Source organism: Anguilla anguilla, chromosome 6 (genome assembly GCF_013347855.1).
Source record: "Anguilla anguilla isolate fAngAng1 chromosome 6, fAngAng1.pri, whole genome shotgun sequence".
NCBI lineage: Eukaryota > Metazoa > Chordata > Actinopteri > Anguilliformes > Anguillidae > Anguilla > Anguilla anguilla.
Window position 1 is genome coordinate 40,629,109 of NC_049206.1, and position 22,775 is coordinate 40,651,883.

The 22,775-nt window shown below is 43.9% G+C and overlaps 2 protein-coding genes across 7 annotated transcripts in view; one reads left to right on the forward strand and one right to left on the reverse strand.

The window, feature by feature from the left end:
• LOC118229880 (estrogen receptor beta-like) overlaps positions 1–4,904 on the forward strand; it is a 50,279-nt gene extending 45,375 nt beyond the window's left edge. The window contains exons 8-10 of the mRNA XM_035422366.1: positions 647–830; positions 1,229–1,499; positions 2,875–4,904. Coding sequence (XP_035278257.1) covers positions 647–830; positions 1,229–1,499; positions 2,875–3,039 — 620 coding nt within the window. The 3' untranslated portion in view covers positions 3,040–4,904. The remainder of the gene's footprint in view (positions 1–646; positions 831–1,228; positions 1,500–2,874) is intronic.
• Positions 4,905–8,271: 3,367 nt separating this feature from the next.
• Positions 8,272–22,775, reverse strand: part of LOC118229636 (mucin-16-like) — a 90,476-nt gene continuing 75,972 nt past the window's right edge. For 5 of the 6 annotated variants that reach the window (XM_035421769.1, XM_035421770.1, XM_035421771.1 and 2 more), the window contains 13 exons: positions 22,219–22,385; positions 19,556–19,718; positions 18,457–18,632; positions 17,778–17,895; positions 17,168–17,486; positions 16,371–16,450; positions 15,559–15,688; positions 15,263–15,465; positions 13,923–14,105; positions 12,988–13,116; positions 10,741–10,980; positions 9,698–9,780; positions 8,272–9,301 (listed from right to left, as the gene is read on the reverse strand). In XM_035421769.1, the coding sequence (XP_035277660.1) occupies positions 9,091–9,301; positions 9,698–9,780; positions 10,741–10,980; positions 12,988–13,116; positions 13,923–14,105; positions 15,263–15,465; positions 15,559–15,688; positions 16,371–16,450; positions 17,168–17,486; positions 17,778–17,895; positions 18,457–18,632; positions 19,556–19,718; positions 22,219–22,385 (2,202 nt within the window). In that variant the 3' untranslated portion in view covers positions 8,272–9,090. The remainder of the gene's footprint in view (positions 9,302–9,697; positions 9,781–10,740; positions 10,981–12,987; positions 13,117–13,922; positions 14,106–15,262; positions 15,466–15,558; positions 15,689–16,370; positions 16,451–17,167; positions 17,487–17,777; positions 17,896–18,456; positions 18,633–19,555; positions 19,719–22,218; positions 22,386–22,775) is intronic. The other variant, XM_035421768.1, reaches the window with a different exon arrangement.

The window sequence follows — 22,775 nt, forward strand, 5'->3', positions numbered from 1 at the left end:
TCTCATAGCCAGAATGAGCAGATGGGGGTATAATCTCAGGGTTGGAGTGAGCAGATAAACCGGCAGTGCAGGTTCGGCCTTTGCTCTATTTCTCCCCCCCCCCTGCTTTCAGTTCACTGCATCAAACGTACACTGAGCTGCGGCCAGGAGCTCTTTGAGGACGACCATAATTCTGTGTGGAAATGGAGAGTGCAGAGTGGGCTGCGTTGAGGGACATAACTCAGGATGTCTGCATGCTTAGCAGGAACACTGTGCAACCGCTCAGGAATCCTTCACAAAAGTATATACTTCACCCTCTCTCCAATTCTGCATTTCAGTTTCTTGCTATGAAGTTCATTGGAAATATTATGATTGAAATATGATTGACATGCAGACAAAATAAAAACAACATATTTCTAATGTGTACTTCTTTGTCTTCTGTTTGTTTCATTTGTATGTCCTTGTTTGTGTGCATGTGTTTCTGTGTGTGTGTGTGTGTGTGTGTCCACCTGTATGTTTGTATTTGTGTTTGTGTGTGTGCAAGTGTGTCTCTGCCTCGTTTGTGTCTATTTGAATAAATGTGTGGCTGTTTTTGTGTCTTTCTCCTTTGTATCTGTGTGTGCCTATGTGTGTCTGTGCTTGTGTGTGTGTGTGTGTGTGTTTGCAGACATGTACCTAGTCTCTCCTAACAGTGAGGAGGTGCTGCAGAGCCGGAACAAGCTGCTGTGCCTTCTGGACGCCGTGACTGATGCTCTGATCTGGGCCATCGCCAAGACTGGCCTCAGCTTTCAGCAGCAGTCTGCCCGGCTGGCCCATCTCATCATGCTGCTGTCACACATCCGCCACATTAGGTGTGTGTGTGTGTGTGGTCTCTGTTTGCGGTCTGTGTGTGGTCTGTGTGTGTGGTCTGTGTGGTGCGGAGTGTGTGTGCTCGTGTATGTGTGTGTGTGTGTGTGTGTGTGTGCGTGTGTGTCTGCGCCTGTGTCTGTACGTACTTGTTCCTGTTCCCTCTACTCCTTGTTTCAGTTCTTAACTAGCCCAGGCATTGATACATTGTATCTGAAGGCCCTATGCGAGCCCCATACTCAGATATGTAGGTTCTATAAGAAATGTGTCTGTTATAAGCATTTAGCAAATAAAGTAGCTGAACCAGTTAATCCATGTAATTTTTGCTGACATTAATCCAGCACAGGTTAGAACCTGCATTTGTCTCACTCCTTCCATGCATCTTATCTCTTCCTGCCTGCAGTAACAAAGGCATGGACCACCTGCACTCCATGACGATGAAGAAGATGGTGCCTCTGTACGATCTCCTCCTGGAGATGCTGGACGCCCATATAATGCACAGCAGCCGCATATCCAACCCCATCCCCCCTGGCCCTGGCCCTGGCCCCGCCCCTCGTGACAGCGGCCCCTCCCCCCAGCCACCTCCGGACCATGGCCCCGACCACTTGAACCGTGGCCCCTCCCCCCAGACACCAGCATCCGCGCGGATGACCCCGAGCCCTACCTCCCCAGCCGTGAGTAACCCTCTCAGAGGCCATGTGGCTGCAACGTCTTGAGAGCCATGCCCCTCTCATGAACTTCTTAATATGTTGTCATCACCATTCCCTGATGCTGTAATCAGTACTTAGATAAATTGTGGAAACACACTGCTTCAAGAAAACAAGACAAAACACGTTTAAAACTGTCATCCGTGCCCTTTTTACTGTTTTTTCTTGGAGCCATTTTAATCTGTATTCAAAACAGTTATCTTCTTGACCACTAGTGATAATGACATTATGGGGCCATCAGTAATTTGAAATGAAATATTCAAGCCATAAAAAAGAATGGTTTTCTTGTCATGAATAATAAAAAAAATACTGGACAAAGAAATAGATGTTCAAGCTGATTATAAAATTCCCAACAGAAAGATACATTAGGATGCTCTTATGTAGGTATAAACTAGTACATATACTGTAGGAAAAACACAAATGCTAATTATTTCTTCATTTTTGTTTTATGTTGATATTACATTTATTACATATTTGTTATGCCAAAAAGAGAAACTGTTGCAAAATCTTGCATTAACGGCAAACTATGCAGGATTTTTTAGCCTTGCTGTGGTCCTGTGTTTGCAATTAAAGAGGTCTCCTCCTCCTAACGTAGCTGGATGGGTATCTAGAGGTAACGTTATTTACAGGTAAAACAGAAGACAAGCAAACTCCACATCAGTTTTCATCCTCTTGGCAAGATTCAGCTGACGACACAGAGGAAAATTAATTCCAAGATGAACTAGTTCTTGAACAAATCCTGTCAGCTTATCTTTTTGCTTTGCTGCATCTGGGCTTCTTCACTAGCTAGCTAGCAAAAAACACTCCACTGAAATCTGATCCCAAACCACAAGATGTGTAGCCACACCCACCCCGCCCCGCACAGAAAAGAATGCCACACCTAGAAACGTCCAGAACACATTTTGGAATAACAAATACAATAGTTCACAAATTTGGCAAAAGTGCACAGAGAGTGCCAGTGCATCGTAGATATGCCCTGGCATGGTTATTTTATAATATTTTCAAGATAAAAATCCTGCATGGTATGCTTTTGATCATCAAAATCTGTTAATATAAATGCAGTGTTTCCATAATTTGTGCCCCTACCGTACGTGAACCACTGATATTACTGCCCTGAAACGGGAGAATGGAGGCCATGGAAAATTGTTGAGACTTTACAGAAGCAGCAGTCAGCCTGCTTTAGATCTGTAGCTGCTCTGAGTTTACAATTGAAGTGTGATATTTTGAAAGGTGACCAGATTTCCTGTTCTGACTCTTTCTTCCTTCTTTCTCTCGCTGTCCTTTTCTCCTCCTCCCTTCGTCCCTCCCTCTTACGTTTCCCTCTTTTTCCCCCTGAGAGCAGCTTGTAACCCAGAGCATACCCATGGCAACTTCTGGGAGCGTCAGCGTCGAGAGCAGCACTGTGGAGAGCAGTGTGCCAGAGACTCTAGAGCCTGAGTGTTTGGCTGACATCCCACCACAGAAGGTCCCAACAACATCCTGGGGTCGAGACTCAGGCCCGCCCTGAACCAACCCCACCTTACCCAAGAACCACCTGGGTTCCGTTGACCCACAGGAACCTGGGAGCTGGTGCACCTTCTCAAAACAAAGGAACTGTGGGGAACTGGAGGGGGGAATATCAATCCATTTGCCATTTCTACAAATCACCAAGGTCTTCTTTGTGAAATCTGTCCTGTTAATACAAAACCGAATCCATCCTTCAGCAGTCAGTGTGTTTCTCTGATTCTCTGTACATAGGCGAAAGCAGTGTTGGTTTCTAACGCAAGTAGATGATGCATGTATAACACCCCTCACCACTTTTGGACGATGAGGCAAATGAGGAAGTGTATAGAGTTCACAGGCATTTGTTAAAGTGTCTGTATTAAGTTGGGGCATTTAGTTCAGCTGCAAGAGGGCCATGTACATGCTGGTGTTTACTCCAGCTTGCTTCAGGGTAGATGCTATAATCAGTGGTTATTTACACATTCATTTAGCGTAGTCTCAGCTTCAAGTATTTCAGTATTTCCGCATTCCGCATTACACATTCCTCCACTCTCGCTGGTGAAGGCCAGCTAATGAAAAGGTCCTTCTCAAATGTAAATTCATTTTTCTCCTTTTTTTAAATGTAACATTTATTTTTTACGAAAAGAATCCTCCCAATTCAAAGTGCCTCTTTGCTTTATATATTTTGAATAAATTATTGATTATGACCAAATTTGTGCACCTGTAACCGTCTGTCACAAAACAGCAGTATACTTTTTCGGAAATATAAAAAACTAAATTTATGCAGCTAACCAAGTGACCCAAGCAGTAAAGGCTGTCATGGAATGGACTTTGACACCCCAGCCATAACCCAGTCAGTAGGCTATGTGTTTCTGCATTTTATCTCAAGCTGGAACTTAGTTCAGTGACGTATTTAAATTACTTTGATTGAAAATGTTCAGGGCCTGCCTTTGAGAGGAAAATGCTCAGAGGCTTCTGAATTAGTGCTTGTGCACTGTAGCAGTTGTTGACAGAGAAGTGAGAAAACAAAACTAATGTGCGTCATTAAAACTAATGTGCAAAGAACGATTGTTCATGTTTTCACATTCATGTTTTTGGTGATGTATTTGCAATGCTATTCTTGTTCCAGTCGCCAGATTTTATATATGCGTAAAACTCTTAACCCCCACCCACCTCCCACCATAAAGCCATTCTATTTAAGGATCAAATGCAATTGGCCAAACATGTTTAACATGATTGCTTGTCCGGAGGCAAAAGCCATCGCGCCTCAGACAGCCTGTTGTTCCACTGCTCTGTCACCCTGTTTCTGAGTAGAAAAACTCCAGTTGCCATAGCCACAGGCAGGTCTGATGGCATAATCAGCAACATAATGGTAATGTCTGATCGGCTCGGTGCATACAGCGCTGTGCCAGACAACTGCCCACCTCCTGTTCTCCCCAAAATGTACACCCGCTCTCTTACTCTAGGGTCTGTTAAAGTCACAGAAAAACGTTGCGGGTACAGCATGTCACATAAAAACATGGAGTATGTGTGTTGTATGCCTTTAAGAATGGGTAAGAGAATTGAAATGCTACAAACTGCTAACATTCCTGATTAGCATGAATGCAAAATTCTGAATCTTTGATTTGAATAACACACCTGGATAACAAGTTAAGGCTGTTCCTGCAATGTTGCTTGTGACTTGAAGAGAACGTTCGAGGGGCATCCAGGAAAGAGGACCAGTGTGCATGCTGGAAACATTTACCCTAGCTTTAATGTTCCCCAGGGAATGTTCTGAGAACCAAAACTGTTCACTAGGCCAGTGGCTGATATTGGGTCCCAATAGTCCTCTGTTGTTCTGAGGCACCAAATCAGTCTGTCACAAAGTGCTGGCCATGTCAAAAAAAAACAGTTCAGAACCAAATCTTTTATCCTGCAGCTTAAACTGAGTCTTTTCTTAACGGCTTTGTTTCAAAATGTGAAATATGGCTTTTGACCGATGAAGCAGAATCGGTTGTCAGAACATCGGGGAAATCACTCAGGAGTGCACTGATAACCATCGTTTCATTCCTGCACTCCACAGCACTTCAGACTTAAAAGAGTTTGGTGGTTTCCTGAAGCTGTGGTGGTGAATACCAATTCAGGTATTATAATGAAATCAGACGCACTAATTAGTGGTATGTTCTACAAGTGGTCCCTGGCTTCGTTCCTCATGGATTGCTTATTAGGAGGCACTAAGAATCTGTGAAAAAAAAACATGGAAGGTTTTTTCTTACTCCGACAACGATTGTGAAATACATTGTACTGGTACAGTATATACCTGCCAATATCAAACCAGAAATGTCCTGGGGAAGCATAAAATATACAGGACTACGTATGTAATAAGATCATTAAACTGCTTGCGATATTTAAAGAATATGGCCCAGCTCGCTTTTTAAAGCAAGGGTTAGTTTACAAGCTGTGGGGAGGTCACCGGTGAGGTGGAAGATGTCACTGATGAAAATTTAAAAAAGAAAAGATTGAGGGAAGGAAGCTCTATAAAAAGAAAGAAATAAGGGAGTAATCAGATGAGTGTGAAACACTAGTTCCTAAAATGAGCAGGAAAAGGGTCTTGGAATATATAATACCAAGGTTTATTTCAGCTAGTTTTGAGCTTGTTATCAGGCTTTGGTCATGTGTTTTCAAGGAAAGAAACTGTCATGCAGATTTTGGGAGTTGATGGCAGTTTTTGGATGAAAACAGATTTACAAAATTATTCCCATCATTGATAAAAAAAGAGCAAAGACAGCTATAAATAAACAATACAGTAATGAGCTATATTTTATTCTAACACAACTGCACAGAGGAAAAAGTTTTGTTTAACAAGTAATATTTTTTCCCCAAATCACAATTACTTGCTCCCGATTGCAGTACTTTATCCCTTTACAAGGACAACACAACAATGTGGTCTTTTATGGTAGTTAAGGAGAATGGATAACATATTTGAATTGGCCTCCAACCATTCCACTCTGATCTAAGCCTGACTGCCCTCTTCAAATCAAGCTTTGCATTTGGAATGCAGTTATCTATTGAAAAAAATATATTTTAGTCATATCATGCAGCACCACATCTGACCATATCAATTGTTCTAATCAAAGCTCCAATGACATTTAGCAAAGAACACATGCTTATTCTTGTTGATTGCTCTCAACAGAGGCTTTTTATATAGCTAACCTTCGAAAAAGCCTAATGGTATGAATTGGCACATTGATAGTAGATTTGGAGACTCCCCAAGATGCAACCAAATCTAGTAGATCTCCAACAGTGGCCCTTGAATTTTCTTTGCAAAACTATCTGCCTCATTGCACAGGGGGCAAGATGCATTTGCAATCTCTACCAGTTAGGTTTATTTCTGTTCCAATGGTTTTACACTTTGTCATTACCAACCTAATATTGGGAAATAATATCTTTAGTTTTTGTTGATTCTTACAACAATTTCTTGATTTGTGAACGTCAACAATCCAGTATTCCCATTTCCTTCTGAGGTCTCTGCCTGTTCCTGGTGATGGATGAGACATGGGGTGTCCCATTACTTTACACTCCTCACCTCCTGTCCTCCACTCCCCCTCTACTAATCATGTTCTACCCGGAAGTATGTGTAGGAAAGGAGGGGACGAGACGAGTTTGAAGCCGCTTCGCTAATATAGGTCTGTGCGCTTTGCTCATATCCTCCAATATTGGGACACTGGAGGGAGGGGGGGACAAAAGATTGATTTCTAGGGCACAGGGGAGACAAGGTGGTAGTGTATGAAAGCAGGATACATTTTTTGAGTATTGGGACGCACCTATGGATTTTAGATGTGTGTTATTTCATTTTAATACCCGAAACACCGAAACAGAAAACCTTGGGAGGCCACAGTACAGTTCCGTGAGATTGAGATTAATTTGAGAAAGTAGCATGTTCCGCAGATTCATTTTGGTTTGATTTGAGAAGAATAATTAGGGGGGTGAGTAACTGAAATATCTTTCTGGAGAAAAAAAAATTGTTAAACAAAATCTTTAAATCTGTACTTAAATCTTTGTATTTGGTTTAGTATAAAGGAATATAATTTTGAGCGCACAATATAGCACATTAATTTTTTTCATGCATATTTGTATAGCCATCTTTTCTCATCTTTATCATCGGTGCGAAAAATTTCAGGGGGGCACTGTAAGTGACAACAGATGACCAAATGTGTAAATACAGTACACTGTGAATTGGTTTGAATTCATGCACCAAGACTATTTTGACTATTCTGGAAAATCACCAAAAAACTATACCACGGCCATTAAACAAATGACTCAAATAATGGAATTCCACAGAGGCAAAGTTGCTGCTGTAATACAGCTGGGGACCTTCTGACAGCTGTGAAAGTACACTAAATTAATCTGCTGTGGCAAAACCGTTTTCAAAGGTGCTCAGCTTCCAGGGTTTAGCGATGCAAACTAGTTAGCAAGTTAGCTAAACCGATATAGCTATTAATGGGGTTCATTGTGCACATACAGCACTTCAGATTGGTACTAATCAATGGACGTTGAATAATTAAGCTGCCAGACTACATCAGGTGGTGCTCAAATCAAATTACATAAGACCACTTTTCCTGAAAAAAAAGCCATTTCAAAACCCACGGGTGTTTTGTCTTAAGCAACACAAGTAAACTTTTTTCAAATCAACATTGTCATGGAAACATGTTTGAACATTTACCTCCGCTTCCAGCATAGCCCTCTTCCTACGCCAGAGCAGACTGTGGTATTTAGGGATTTCACATCAATTCAAGACTGGATTGTGACTTGTTGACACCCCCACCCCCATACTCAAAGAAAGGCTTGGCTTTGAAGATTATGGCAAACATTTTTATTTTAAATTTGCAGACATCACCATTTTTTTTTTACCAAGAATATGAATTAGAATAGCAAGTTCTCCCCACAACATGTTGCTGTTTTGCAAGTCCACTGGCATTCTCAGCATTATATTTAGTTGCCACAGTAAAATTTATTTACAATAATTTTATTCAGCACAATTTTAGGAAAAAATGGGAAATTGTCAAAGTATAAACTCTTTGGCTATTTGCTTAGAACCTGAATTAGTTATGAAACAATACACACATACAGCTGCGGTATATTCATAGACCTTCCTAGAGCAGCCACATATGCTGGCCCTCAGTACACTAAGTAAATATCATGTTTCAATAGTGAGCCCTTACAAGGAAGGACAGAGACAGGTGCACATTGGCTGGGAGTCTGATTTTGGTTCTTGCTCCTGTTGGCACACCCATGTGTCCTGTGGGCTGTATCAGGTGCTTAAAGGAACAATGAGGTCAAATAAAGCCATTCAGAAAAGCATATAAATTTGATACGAAACAGGTGGCCCCAAACACACACACACACACACACGTACACACACAAAGGCATGCGCAGTATAGAGATAGTTCCATAGACAAGAGGACACAGAAGGGCCCACATGCTTTCCAGTCTTAGAAGACAACATTTTCCCAATGATAAAAAAATATCCCGATACACAGTTGCTGTATAAAGTGAAAACTTAAAAACTCTACTGTCAACTTAAATTTACTTAAGGCTCTGGATATAATGCCTCTCCTTCTGTCCTTAATTATTGGTAAATATTTCTGCCATTTTAAACAAATTGCATTAAAAGATTACATCTGTAGAGATTTCAGCTTACATGATAAAAATAATAGTAATACACAAAAAAAATACACTAAAATATTATGAACCAAATTCCCAATGCATTATGTACAGTTAAGAGTAGCTGACATTGATTGCTGGTCGTTTAGCTCGAAAATGACGAAGTAGAATCCAATTAATAAACAAAAAACAACAAAAAAAAGCCAAAAATATTACACATGAGATGGACACTGCACATTTGTCTTATGAGAAAGGTAATAAAGATAAATCCATCCACGGCTTTGCAGAACATCCTAAATACATTTATAGATGGGCATACCAATACTTTCCTCTTCTGTACACTGATGATGTCCCCTCCCTTGCTCTTTTGGAATTTGGTCTTGCTGATTGGCCTGGTCATATGGATGGGTGGGGGACAGAAGTGGGAGGAGCCTCAGGTAGGTGGCGGCCCATTGATGTAGCGCAGCATGGGGTAGAAGGAGCGGGCAAAGTTATTGGACCACGCACAGCCGTTGTCGTCGCCCCAGGGCGGGATCAGGCAGGCCAGCAGCAGCAGCAGCAGGAGGAGGAGGTGGAGGGGGAAGGCCGCCCGCAGCACCCGGGCTAAGAACGAACGGGGGGGTGAGGGGTCACGCCTCTCAGGGCTGGACACACAACAAGAGAGCTGATAAAAGTGTTGTGCGAGTGCCTTTCCAACACATCATTTCTTAGCACATCAGTGAAAACAGTGAAATCAAATTAGATGAATATGCCCATCGAGACACTTTTAATGATTTGGAGCTATGTCGGTTCAAGGCTTTTGCCAGCTGAGTCTCAGTATGGGTCAGCTGACAAGCACAACACTCTCATACTTGAATTCATTTGCAGTATTTTTTAAACCACAAAAAAGAGAAGTCAAAAGTACAGATAAAGTCACGTTAACACAGCAAAATGGGTTAATTCACCTCTAACATGTCAATAGGGACTGAACACTGAACATTTTACTCTGAGGCAGTAAATTGGCCTCAGTGCCAAAAGATGGGTGGGGCTGAGAAACGTACCTCCTGTTTACCGCGGTGGATTCTCCTGTCCCTGCTGCAGCTCCTTCCGTCGCTGCTGCAGCCCCTGCCTCTCCTTCCTGCTCCTGCACACGACACGTAGGGGGAGACACTGAGTCCGTGTGTCAATAGGGGCAGTCAGCGCTATCCTGCTCATTCCAGTCACCACAATAAAACTTCACATGCCACATCCACAGAGACAGGCCGCAGATTTGACCAGGACCGAGGAGGCTCTATTTTACAATGCAAAAGGCTGCAGCCTCTAACTCAGTACTTGGAGTCACACAGAATGTAGGGCTGGGATTGGACTGAATTTTTTTCCAACCCTTTAGTTACTCATGCATTCAATTAGGCAAATCTAAACAATCAAAGCTTTGGTGACAATGTAGTGATGATGTTATGCACCTCAGATTAAGACAATGTGGTGGGTGTATTATACATATTAGACTGAAACAATGTAATGCTTGTGTGCTATATACTGTACCTTAGACTGAGACCATGTAATGCTTGTATGCTATATTCTGTAAGACTGAGAAACTGTAATGCTTGTGTGCTATATTCTTTAAGACTGAAACAATGTAAAGCTTGTGTGCTGTGTTCTTTCAGACTGACACAATGTAATGCTTGTATGTTATATATCTTGCATTGAGATGCTGATGCTGTGGTTGTATATATTACATTCTACGACATTCTAGTCTATGACACTGATTGTGTGGTTTTCCACAGTATATACCTTTTTTATACCATTTCCTGTACACTACCAATGTCAGGTTCTAGCCCCAAGCCGGAAGAGGAGCCCGGCAGCAGCCAAATAAAAGTTTTGAGTTTCGCGCTACCAAATCAGCCCTGAAAGTGTTTGAACACCACGGCCAGTTGTGCATTGCCAGGAAGGACTCTAGGCCATTATTACAAGATTCCATTACAGACCATGAAGCACATCACCAATGCCGTTTCCATTAGCATACATGCGTGTGTGTGTGTGTGTGTGTGTGTGTGTGTGTGTGTTTGTGAGCGTTTGTGAACGCGCATGCTACGCCGATTCATACCAGCCGTTCCTGGACCACCTGCTGGTCTCGGGCCACCTGGCGGAGCAGCACCTGCAACTTGCTGTTGATGACACGCAGCTTCTCCTGGGTCTCGCAGCTGTCCTTACCGACCGCCCTGGCCTCGGCCCCGCCCTCCTGCAGTAGCTGGGAGGAGGTCTCCTGGGAGGAGGTCTCCTGGGAGGAGGTCTCCTGGAGGGAGCTCACCTGCCGGAGCCGCACCTGGAGTTCCTTCTCCAAGGCCTGCCACGAGAGGGGGGTGGGGCAGATCCATCAGAATTAGGGATGCAAATTTTGTGCAATTTTTTAAATCGATCTTCAGCACCCCTTAATTTATTAATAATAATTAACGGCTATACTTAAAATCTACTATATGGCCTATAAAAAAATAACTCAAAATCTGCCAACCAATTAATTAGCTGTATATATCAGAGAGATTTTTAGACATTGTCCCAACTATCATTTGAACAGGATTTTGCATCGTGCATTAAAGCCAAAATGGCAAAATAAAATGTAATTATACAAACACAGATTCACAGAGTGAAAAATTTTCACAGGAGAGGACTGATGACATTTTTATTACAGGTTGGCTGAACTGCCACTGGGATGGAGAGAAAAGTCATTATGCTGCGTATTAGGCTAATGCCTAACTTTGTAATAAACAGATGAACTGCTATTCATTAGTTGTTTTTGGTGTTCGTGATAACACTTGTAGCCACTAACGCGGTCTCATAATAAAAAGAACACATCAATCTCTTCAATGGTGCAATTTGTATTCTATATTGCAAGTGGTAGGCTGTTCACTTAGCAAAATAGTACCAAGTTTACAACTTCGTAAAAAAGGCCTCTTGATGTGCAGCAAACACATTAAGGCCTAAAGCAGAATAGTGCTGTGAGACCCCCAACGAAGGACAATACGCAATAGTCCTGAATTCCATAACGTATAGCAGTAACGTACCATTACCTTCCTTAATACCTAAGCAGTTTTTTTTAAGGAATATGAGCATGTCTGTGTGCTCTGGGATAATTCTGGTGTACGCAGTCTGCTCTGAGCTGTGAAGACATGGCCCCGATGTTCTAGGAATGGACAAATAGCATTTTGCTAATGCTGCCTGTCAAGGGAACTGTGACCCATCAACTTTTCACCAGTCGAGGGGATTTGTGTCTAACGATGGAGAAATGCCTTTCTAAACTAAAATGAAATCACCAGAATTTAGGTAATTCATTGAAATGCTACATTCAAATCTAACCATTTCATATATAAAATTACTCAATAAACATTCTTATTAACGATTAAGAGTTAATCGGTTAACTGTTAACATCCCTAGTCAGAATACCAGTACAACTTCCTCATTACTTGTATTATTACTGGGATTATCACTGCACAGATTCGTTGATCCTTTAATAACATGGATAGCTCATTCTATTCATCTGCTGTACACATCTTTGTTACTACCACTGTTGCTGTGGTTAGTATCTATTTGTTCAATTCTAATTATTTAGGTATTTAGTCATTACCACAGCAGGAGGCACATTGTCATTGTTGGTAAATTAACAACATATTTATTTGTCAAAATAATTAAATGCTTTTGGAAATAAATACCAATAATTTGTTCATTTTCAATAAATTTCCACTAGTGAGTATTCCACTAAATTCATACAAAGGTATTTTGTTGCTGGGAATGGAGAAAATGAAAATGATTTTGTCGGTCATGCCACATTCTTACATTGCAAACGGAACCAAAGATATTATTACATTTGGCACTGGGAAAGAGAGGCTAGCGCAGCCCGAGCATATTTGGACAGCTGGGTATGTCCCTCCTTGAACAGCGATAGGCAATTCTGGACCTGGAGGGCCCTTGCGTATGCAGGTTTGTGTTTCCACTACCCTGGCTAAATGAGCAAACTGGCAGCGTTCACCAACACTGGTTCACTCGTAGATTAAATCACAGTAAAATGTTTCATAAAGGGACACAAGTCAACAGTCTTTGGCTGTCATTCATGCACTTATCAAGAATTGTAGCTAAAATGTAAGATGGCGTAAAAGTTAGGGCAAATTAAATAATTAAGACCAGAAACGAGAAACAGATACATTTCGCCACATACCCCTGTACATGAAACCTTCGACAGCGGTGGTCCAAATGAGACTTGAACCTGCAACCCTCTGGTTTCAAGCCTAAACCTCCTCTCCACCATGTTGCCAACGCACGCCCCAGCCCCAGCCCCAGCCCCAGCCCCAGCCCCGCTCACCGTGAGGGTGCGGCCATGTTTCCGCAGTGCGGCTGACCCCAGGGTGGGGTTGCGGGCATCGACTGCATGGCACTTGCTCTCCGCATTGCGCAGCCACAGCAGCATGGAGTGCAGGGTCTGGTGGAAGTCCTGGGGAGTATATATGTTCTGACTTACAACTAAAATTCCAACTTTTATTCATTTCAACCTCAAGCGCAATTTAGGCGTACACTGGTTAATTTTTTGATGAGAAGACAAGAAGACACACAACCAGATATTAATAAGTTGCAAATCAACTGAGAATGAATGCTCCAAAAAAGATGATTCACATGCTTTTGCTCCATAATTTATTTAACACAATGTACCCAGAATTTTGCCGTTGTGTGCCTTCGTCAGGGACTCTAATTTTGTAAAATAAATTAAGGAGCACAGAAAATATGCAGTCTTGTTCTTTTTGAATACATGTGCAAATCAGAATGTACAAATTATTGCTATTTTCATGTGTACAGACTCAGGTTTCTTTTCACTAACTATTCTACTAGGCATTCAAAAACAATGAAATAACTGTCATTTGTAGAACAGTTTGACAAGCTTTAAAATATTCTTTATTATTTTTATTTTCATATCTTCACATACAACACAAACTTATAAACATTTATTTTCCCTTCGGTTAAGTTGTAATCATGGGAGAAGAGAATAGTAAAGTTTATTTAATACTTCTAATCCTTAGTGATTGGATTACATTATGAGAGTATCTAAATTTTGAGATCACTGTGATATTTCCATTGGTTCCCCGTGCCCCATACCAGCTATTCCAGCCGAATACACACATTGGTGTTATGGCTGAAGGCTTGATTTCTAGTTTCAACTCCTCCATAAATGTTTTAGCACCTCCCTCACCATGCCCTGCCCCTCCCACTCATGGGAGTGCCTGCAGCGTTTACAGCGTTTCTCACCTGGCACCTCAGGAGGGCGCCATGGAGCTTCTCCTTCCATTGATCCAGGAGAACGCAGACCTGATCCATGTCCTGCAGGCCAGCCTCGCCCGCTGCCCCCACCCCACCCTGCAGCTGCTCTGGCCCACTCAGGTTTTGGGCAATCACCATGCCCTTGTACCTGTCAACGGTCCTCTGCATCTCCTGTGTGGTGGGGGGCACAATATTATACCTGGGTTACCATTACAGATGTCCTCACAATGCAAAGGCTTTGCCTCCTGCTCATTCTGGGTCACTGGACAATTCATGAAGCTAAATGATAAACGTGGGAACTTGCTGTAACTTTCCAGTGGGTTGATGCTACAGTAAAAGCCGCACATGGTTGCAAATGGTAAATGGACTGCATTTATATAGCGCTTTTATCCAAAGCACTTTACAATTTATACCTCTCATTCACCCATTCACACACACACTCACACACCAACGGTGAAAGGCTGCCATGCAAGGTACCAATCAGCTCGTTGGGAGCAATTAGGGGTTAGGTGTCTTGCTCAGGGACACTTCGACATGCCCAGGGCGGGGAATCGAACCGGCAACCCTCCGACTGCCAGACAAATGCTCTTACCTCCTGAGCTATGTTGCCCCACGGGTTGTAGCTCTGTGGCCATTTTTAAATGGGGAGAGTGACTGCTAGAATATAGACTGCTAAGCTGCTTCAAAACTCACTCATTGGTGCCAATCCTGAACCAAGGAGTTGCCTTACAGACTGCCTGCTGTCAACTCAAATGTTTTTACATCCCCAATCCACCTTGACTTTTTCTTCAGATTCCTGGCATTCTGACAGAACTCGGCCACATTTAACATTCATTTTCAGCTTTGGCATTACTGGGTCTGATTCCAGACTAGCCAACCAGGAGGCCCTTCCTCACTTCAGACATTGCAGATAAACAGAATCTGTTATTCAGGCAGCGGGTTCAATAAGGTTTAAAAGCTTATTTTAGATGTTCCTGAGGGCCTGTGTGGGATGGTTTGTGCACTAACCCAACTTAATTGCTCCATTTAGTTAATGCAGTTTCCAGAAAATAAGCTGGGGAAAATATCTGCGCACAGGGCAAATGTACACTGATTCACAGTGACGTGCAATTTTACAAAAAATGCCAATCCCATTTAAAAGGCCGGACTAATTAAGAAATTAATAAATTGGTACACATCCAGCATGCACATCAGAACCACAGGACAATTAACCTCATTTTTAGTTTTAATTTGTACCATTTTACAACTTGAACAACAAGCTGAGTCCAAACTCTGCCCCCATACCAGTAACTGGGATGCCCCGGTTCATGTCAGAGGTCCGCGGTTACCTTTAGCCTCTTGACGCTGGCTTCCATGTCCTGGACGCTCAGGCTGGACGAAGCCTCTGGCCGCTGTAGCCCCTCCAGCTCCGGTATCACCCGGCTCAGCCAGGCGGTGACGTCCTGGAGATCGGAGCTGGGTGGCGGCGGATCCTGGAGTTCGCGGGCCTGGGGGCTCGTGGCCTGCACCACCTCAAATCGCTGGATGACTCCTGAGCAGACACAGCACGGATCAGTCCCTGCGCGGGAAGGGGTCACAGGAAGAGGGGGGGGGGGGGGGGGTTGGAGGTTCGGAGGCGCTGTACCTGGCTGCGTGTCGGCCGCGGTCAGCCCGGTGAGGCCCTGGTCCTCGGCAGCCTCCTCTTCGTTGTCGAGGAATAGCAAGACCCTCCTCACGCGGAAGACGCTCCTGTTGCACTCTGACAACATTTCCTCCTATGTCAGAGAAGAACACAGCTGCTGTCAGAGCTGGTCACCCCTTAACCAGGGACTACTGAATGAACATAGTCGCAGTTCACGCAAGGACAGGCGGCAGTGTAATATAATGGGTAAGGAACTAGTCTTGTAACCTAAAGGTCACAGGTTCGATTCACTGCCGTTGTACTCCTCAGCAAGGTACTTAACTTGCATTGCTTCAGTATATACATCCAGTATATAAATCCAGCTGTATAAATGGATGCAATCCATATGTAAAAGTTGTGTAAGTCACTCTGTATAAGAGCATCTACTAAATGCCTGTAATGTCCGTGGTATATCCACAAAGAGAGCATTCACGTATCCTGATAACTTTTTAATCAGTTAAAACCATGAGAGGAAAGCCCTTCTCAATCATCTGAACATGACCACCGCTCGACTGGTCCAAACAGACCTGTGACAAAACTTTTTTGGACTTAATATCCCCCCTTGTCCTCATCGTGTTCAGCTGCCTCAAGGCATCTCTTCACCAATTGGACCATAAAAAAGGACCATGACATGTTCTTATATTTGTAAGAAATTCAAGAAGAATCTTGAGAATGAAGCTGCTTTTCCTGTAAATGCTGATTGACGGCAGGGAATTTATTTTCTTTAAAGGTGTGGGGCCTGTCTGCATGAGGCCAGCAGGAGGCAGTATACTTACATAGCTCTGCGTATATGGAATGCTGGTGTGTGTGGGTGCAGCACCCAGACCCTCCTCTTGGGACTCGGTCGCAGGCATCCCTGAAACCAGAGGAGACTGAGCTGCAAGAAAACAGCCCAACACAGTCCAGAATGCAGCCCTCTAACCCAACACTGTAAGTAATTCAGCTGCATAGCCCTAAACTGTCCATAATGGAGTCCAGTAACCCAACACTGTCAATAATGGAGCCCTGTAACCCAACACTGTCAATAATGGAGGCCTCCAAGACAACACTGTCTATAATGAAGTCCCTAACCCAACACTGCCCATAATGGAGCCTCCGAGTCCAACAATGTCCACAATGCAGCTGCCTAATCCAACACCTGTCCATAATGTAGGCTCATAACCCAGTACTGTCCATAATGTAGGCCCTAACCCAACACTGTCCATAATTCAGCTGCCTAACCCAACATTGTCCATAATGAGGTCTCATTAAACAATACTGTCCATAATGATGGCCCACACCAAACACTGTCCATAATTCAGCAACCTAACCCAACACTGCCCATAATTAAGGGCATAAGCCAACAGGAACTACAATACAGCCTCATCAATGCAGAACAGGGACCAGAGCAATGCCATCTGAACTTAGTGGTGGAAACAACACAGAACAATTCATTTTTCATTGGAATAACCGTAGCCAAAGCTTAAATTTTAAAAAAATCTTCATGATATAATTTGTACTGTACATGGTTTCCATGAGAATCTCCCAGAACCATTTTTGTCAGTTGGACGGGTGTTGGACATGCGTGAGTTACCTGATACGGTGTCATGGATTGCAGCCTCCGCCCCCTCCTCTGTGAATGAGGAAGAGCCTCCCGCTTCTCCAGTGTGTTCCTGCCCCAGGGACACTGCCAGCATGCGGGCCACAGCCTGCTGGATGGGTGGGCCCCCTTCATCTCCTGTCCTTTCTTCCAATTCTCTTAGCCGTAGGGCGTCCCAGCGGCGGTTGACCTCCTGAACTTTGACCTTGAGGCTGCCGGCCTCGTCGGTGAGGTTCTCCCGGGCCAGATGCTGGTATTGCGCGTTTAAGAGTTCCAGCTGAGGGAACCGCTCCTGCACCTCCCTCCGGAGAGCCTGGGGTGGGCGCAGGGGCGGGGGCAGTAAATATGTTTATCTAGTGGAAAACCAGTCTCTTTGCATTTAATTTAAACACAATATACCAAAATTATGCATTCACACATAAAAGCTACTTTTATGCGCATCAAATGGTTATCATTACACCAAATTTAGTCTTCTCAGTGAATTTGTAGATTTTCAGTGAATTGAGTCTTAAATGTAAAGCTTTTAGAGGGCAAGAAGCTTTAAATGGGCCGTGCTCTTAAGATCCATAATCTCCTTTTTCTTTCCAAGGAAAGGTCAACTTACCTCAAACTTCTCTGCATCCTCTTTGGCGCTTACATTTTGCTCGGCCGTCTTCAGCCAATCCTCAAAGCGCGCGTGGCTGTCCTGGAACTCGCGCCACAGCTGTCGAGTCTCCTCGATCCTGGGGCAGAGGCAGGTGCGGGGGTGAGAGGGACAGAACAGGAAATCCCGCTTTGGGACACCATGAATGAAGGGAACTATCCCAAAACTGGTGCATTGGGGAGGCTGAAGAGTGTACTGTAGCTCTCTGTTAGGGGAGGTGCTTTAAGTTTAACATAACAGGATCCAGTCAAAGCTTTCAGTATAAGACATACAAAAAGTTATGATAATGAGAATGATGATTTGCAATTTTAGCAATTACGGAATAATTATTCGATTATAGGTAACACCTCCCCCAGCTTGATGAGGTGTTGGATTTTAGAACACTTTAAAATAGGGGTAGATGTTAAACCTCATCTACTGTCAATGTGTAGCACTGTAGCATATGGTACAAGGTATCCATTCTTCACAAAAACATATACTAGCCAGTAAAACACAGGCACCCTTTCCACGGTGGGTCAGCTGAACAAACTGGCCGTCCGAAGCTGTGGGTTTGAAAGGGAGCGCAGGTGTATAATGAAATGCAGACGCAGAAGCACGCTGAGATGTCGTTGCGAGGGCAGGAGGGGAGTGTCGGACTCACCTGTCCCTTCGCTGCGTGCACAGGGCGCGGGCGTCCCTGCAGCGGCGTTCCAGGCTGAGCGCGCTCTCCGCATCACTGCCGCCGCCGCCGCCGCCGCCGCCGCCGCCGCCGACCGGATCCCGCGTGGTGCACAGAGCCACTCCCTCCGACAGCTGCTCCAGGTCCCGCTCAAGGGCCTGCATACACACACACACACACACACACACAGGTACAAGCACACACACACACACACACACACAGGTACAAGCACACACACACACACACACACACACACAGGTACAATCACACACACACACACACACACACACACGCAGGTACAAGCACACACACACACACACAAACAGGTACAAGCACACGCACACACACACACACACAGACACACATACACACGCACACACACACACACACAGGTACAAGCACACGCACACACACACAGAGAGACACACATACACACACACACAAACACGCAGGTACAAGCACACACACACATACACACACACAGGTACAAGCACACACACACATACACACACAGAGGTACAATCACACACACACACACACACACACACACAGGTACAAGCAAACACACACACGCACACACACACACACAAGCATGCACAGACATCACACAACACACATATAGACTGTCAACACAAAAATATCAACTGCACAACACACAAACATTCACCAATCCATCGGCAGTTCGTAAATACCAGATGTAGGATACGTAGCAGCCCTAAAATTGTACGCTATAAAATATTATTTATTACTTGCTCTGAAATTCATAAATCCCAGAGGTCATCATCAAAATCCAATCCTGATCTTTTGGTGTTTATAGAGAGACAGATCACATACCCTCTACTGCACTTTCAATATTTCTGTAGTAATAATTGCAATGACTGTAGGGAATTATGTAGATCAGTGATATACGTTATTAGTTTGACAGAATATTAATGTGAGGTCTTTCCTGATGAAGAAACCTCTGTAATCAGAGATAAATTATACCAGAAAGAGTTCTGAAAGTGAACTCAGTGGCAGACAGGCAAGTAAGAGCGTCAGTCTTGGAGGAGGAGAAGGGTGTGGGGTTTGAGACTCCACCCACCTGCTGCTCTACCAGTCTCCTCTGGATCTCTTCATTGTGACAGGTGCTGTACTGCAGGGGCGTGGCCAGCTGGGCCTCAGCACGGGAAAGCTGCATCTGCAGGCCACTCACGTTCTGACGCAGCTGTGACAACCTGTCCTGCCTCTGCTGCAGCTGCTTCTCCCTGCAGCACAGAGACATTCAAAGTACAACAGATGGATCTACTGTGTGCACACAAAATGTACACACACACAAGCACACACACTACACACACCGACCTGCACCTGCACACACCGACCGGCACAAACACAGAGCCATATATGCAGACTCACAAACACACACTCACACACCTATAAATACTCAAGTGCACACATGCATACACACATACACATGTGCACATGTATGTATGTATGTATGTATGTATGTACGTTTTTATGTCAAGGGGCAAGGATGATAAAATGTAACTTTGATGTTATCAAAGGCAAGAGGTACTATTAAAAAAATAATTATATGAGATGAACTGAAGAAATTCAGGCATCCTGATTAAGATATGGCTGGAGCCACACACACACACACACACACACACACACACACAAACACAAACCCCAGTCCACTTCATTTCCCTGGGTGTCCCATTTAATATGTCTAGCCTCTAGAGCTACTATGGCAACCAAGCAAACAACAATATTCTTAACAAGCAACAAGTTCCTAAGCAAATGCATTACCACAGCTCCACCTGACAGAAAGAGAAACGTCTCAGCTTCAATGTAGTTAATTTGCACAATCCACACAGCTGTTATCCTGTACATAGCATACTGTACCTGTGAAGACCTAGTCACAGCTGTGAAAATTATCTTTTTATTTTTTTTACTTCCCGCTTTAGGACATACCACGCCGTGGGCGAAGTGAGGGGCTCCAAAAATGGTTGTTCACTGGAAGTGCAAACTGAGACCTAAAGTCCAGAAACCCTTAAAGTGAGTATGAGTTATATGTCACCAGTGGGCTAAGACTGGAAGTTCACAGTAGTGGTACACTGGTGCAGCCCAGAGTCAGTGACTCTGAATCTTTGAATCTCTTAATTCCTGGCTTTCTAAAGTCTCCTACCTCCGCAGAGTGACAACCTTTAAATAGGCCTTTACGCTCTAGGTTGTTTGTTTGTTTCTTGTTTTATTCCTAACCCTGTTCACTTTCCAAAGCCCCACAGAATAGCGCAGTCCTTCTTCCTTGGTCTTTTCCGATCAGGGCAGCTACACTTGTCACCAGCTCAGGGGGACTCCGCATTAGTGCCCCCGCCCCCTGACTAGGCCAACATCGCCCTGTGCCTGACACTGCTCTCCCAAGGCCTGAATCTCCACATGAATAAAGCGCTTAGCCAGCCGGACGAGTTCCCCCCCACCCATTTTAATTTTTTTTTTTTTTTTACTTTTACTTTGTTTTTATCAATCTGAAAAGAAGTGAAAAGCACTCTGGGGGCCTTTTGCATCCACTTTCCTGTGAGTCATCCGGAGACCTCATTAACAGCGGGACTGCGTGTGCTGCGTGGGCTCAGGCTGGCGCATTGACCCGCAATTGTGCAACTGGCGGCCTTCAGACTTACATCCATTATGCCTGATTGCAGCTGCAGACATTAACAAACCTCGTTCCGCTCACAGGAAGCACTGTGCAAGAGGTATAATGCCCAACAGAGAGCCCAAACCTGCCCAAAAAAAAAAACCTTCCTGTCAGCGCTCACGACTGAAAAGAGCACACCTATGGCGTGGCTTTGAGGCTCTGCTCCTGTGAAGTCACGTGGCAACGGTGGGATGCGGTGGTTTTAACCTCCTCTGCCGCAATGTTCCAATGCGGATTAAAGACGGAGTGTAGCACAGTGGGTAAGGAACTAGACTTGTAACCGAAAGGTCGCAGGTTCGATTCCCGGGTAGGACACTGCCGTTGTACCCTTGAGCAAGATACTTAACCGAAATTGCTTCAGTATATATCCAGCTGTATAAATGGATACAATGTAAAATGCTATGTAAAAAAAAAAAAAAAAAAAAAAAAGTTGTGTAAGTCGCTCTGGATAAGAGCATCTGCTAAATGCCTGTAATGTAATGTAATGTAAAGAGGAGAGACTATCCCACAAAAGAGTGTATATTCTCAACAAATTCCAAAAATAAGAATCAATAATTCATACAAATTTCCGATAAGGGTGAGTTAACAATTGGCTCTGTTAAATAATAAATAACACGGTTCACACTCCAAGAAAATATCTTAAATGTTTCTTTGGCAATTTATGTTTGCTTTTCATTGTGCAACAGGAGGAAAAAGTGCACGCACTTTCGACCACGACGCCTTCTTCAGTGTGCTGAAGTGCATCATCTGTGACAGCGCTCAATGAACTTGTCATTATGCTTTACTGGCCCAGACTTGCACTTCAGCACACTGAAGAAGGCTTTGTGGCTGAAAGGTCTGTGTACTTTTGTCCCCTGTTGCTCAATAAAAAGCCAACATAAATTACATTAAAAAACATTTAAGATTTCTTCTTGGAGTGTGAGCCACACTTATTTTTTTGTCACTGAAGCTGAGAATTGGGTTTATCGCACCAACTAGCCATTCTTAGGTGCGGGCCGGGAGAGAGCGCGACGGTTCACTTATTATGAACTGTCCCCTGCAATGTCCCATGGTCTGCCCAGCCCCGCCCTCACCTTGACACGATGCAGTCAGTCGCATGCTGCCACCTGTCCTCCATGTCCTTCAGAATAATCTTGATCTCTGTCTCCTTGGCTCCGCCCCCTGCTGTGCTAAGTTGTTCTCCAAGCAGTTTCAGGTCGGCCTTGTTCACACTGAAGAATTTCATCACTGCGATGCAGTCCTGGGGTGGGTGGGGGCGGGGGTTAATAGGACAAGGAGTCTTAAAAAAACTGCTCATCCTGCCTGCACCACATTTGACACTTGTTGTATAAGAGTGCTTTTGTACTTTTGGCCTATTTAGCTGTGCACAATGCAATTCAGCTATCGCTTTTTTTTCAGAGACAAGAAAGAGTGTCCTTGAATGAACTTGTTGGTGGCCAACTGGTCCCAAATCTGTTGGAAAAAGGATAATGGCTCCCCGCTCGAGAAGACACAGACTGAAGTTCAGACAAAACCAAAGACTGCAAACACACTTCTTTTCATAGAACGTCGTTTTGCATTGTGGCCCTTTTCAAATATCCTAAACTCCCCAACTAAACACATGCTGGGAAAGCCATGTCCCCTGTCTCAC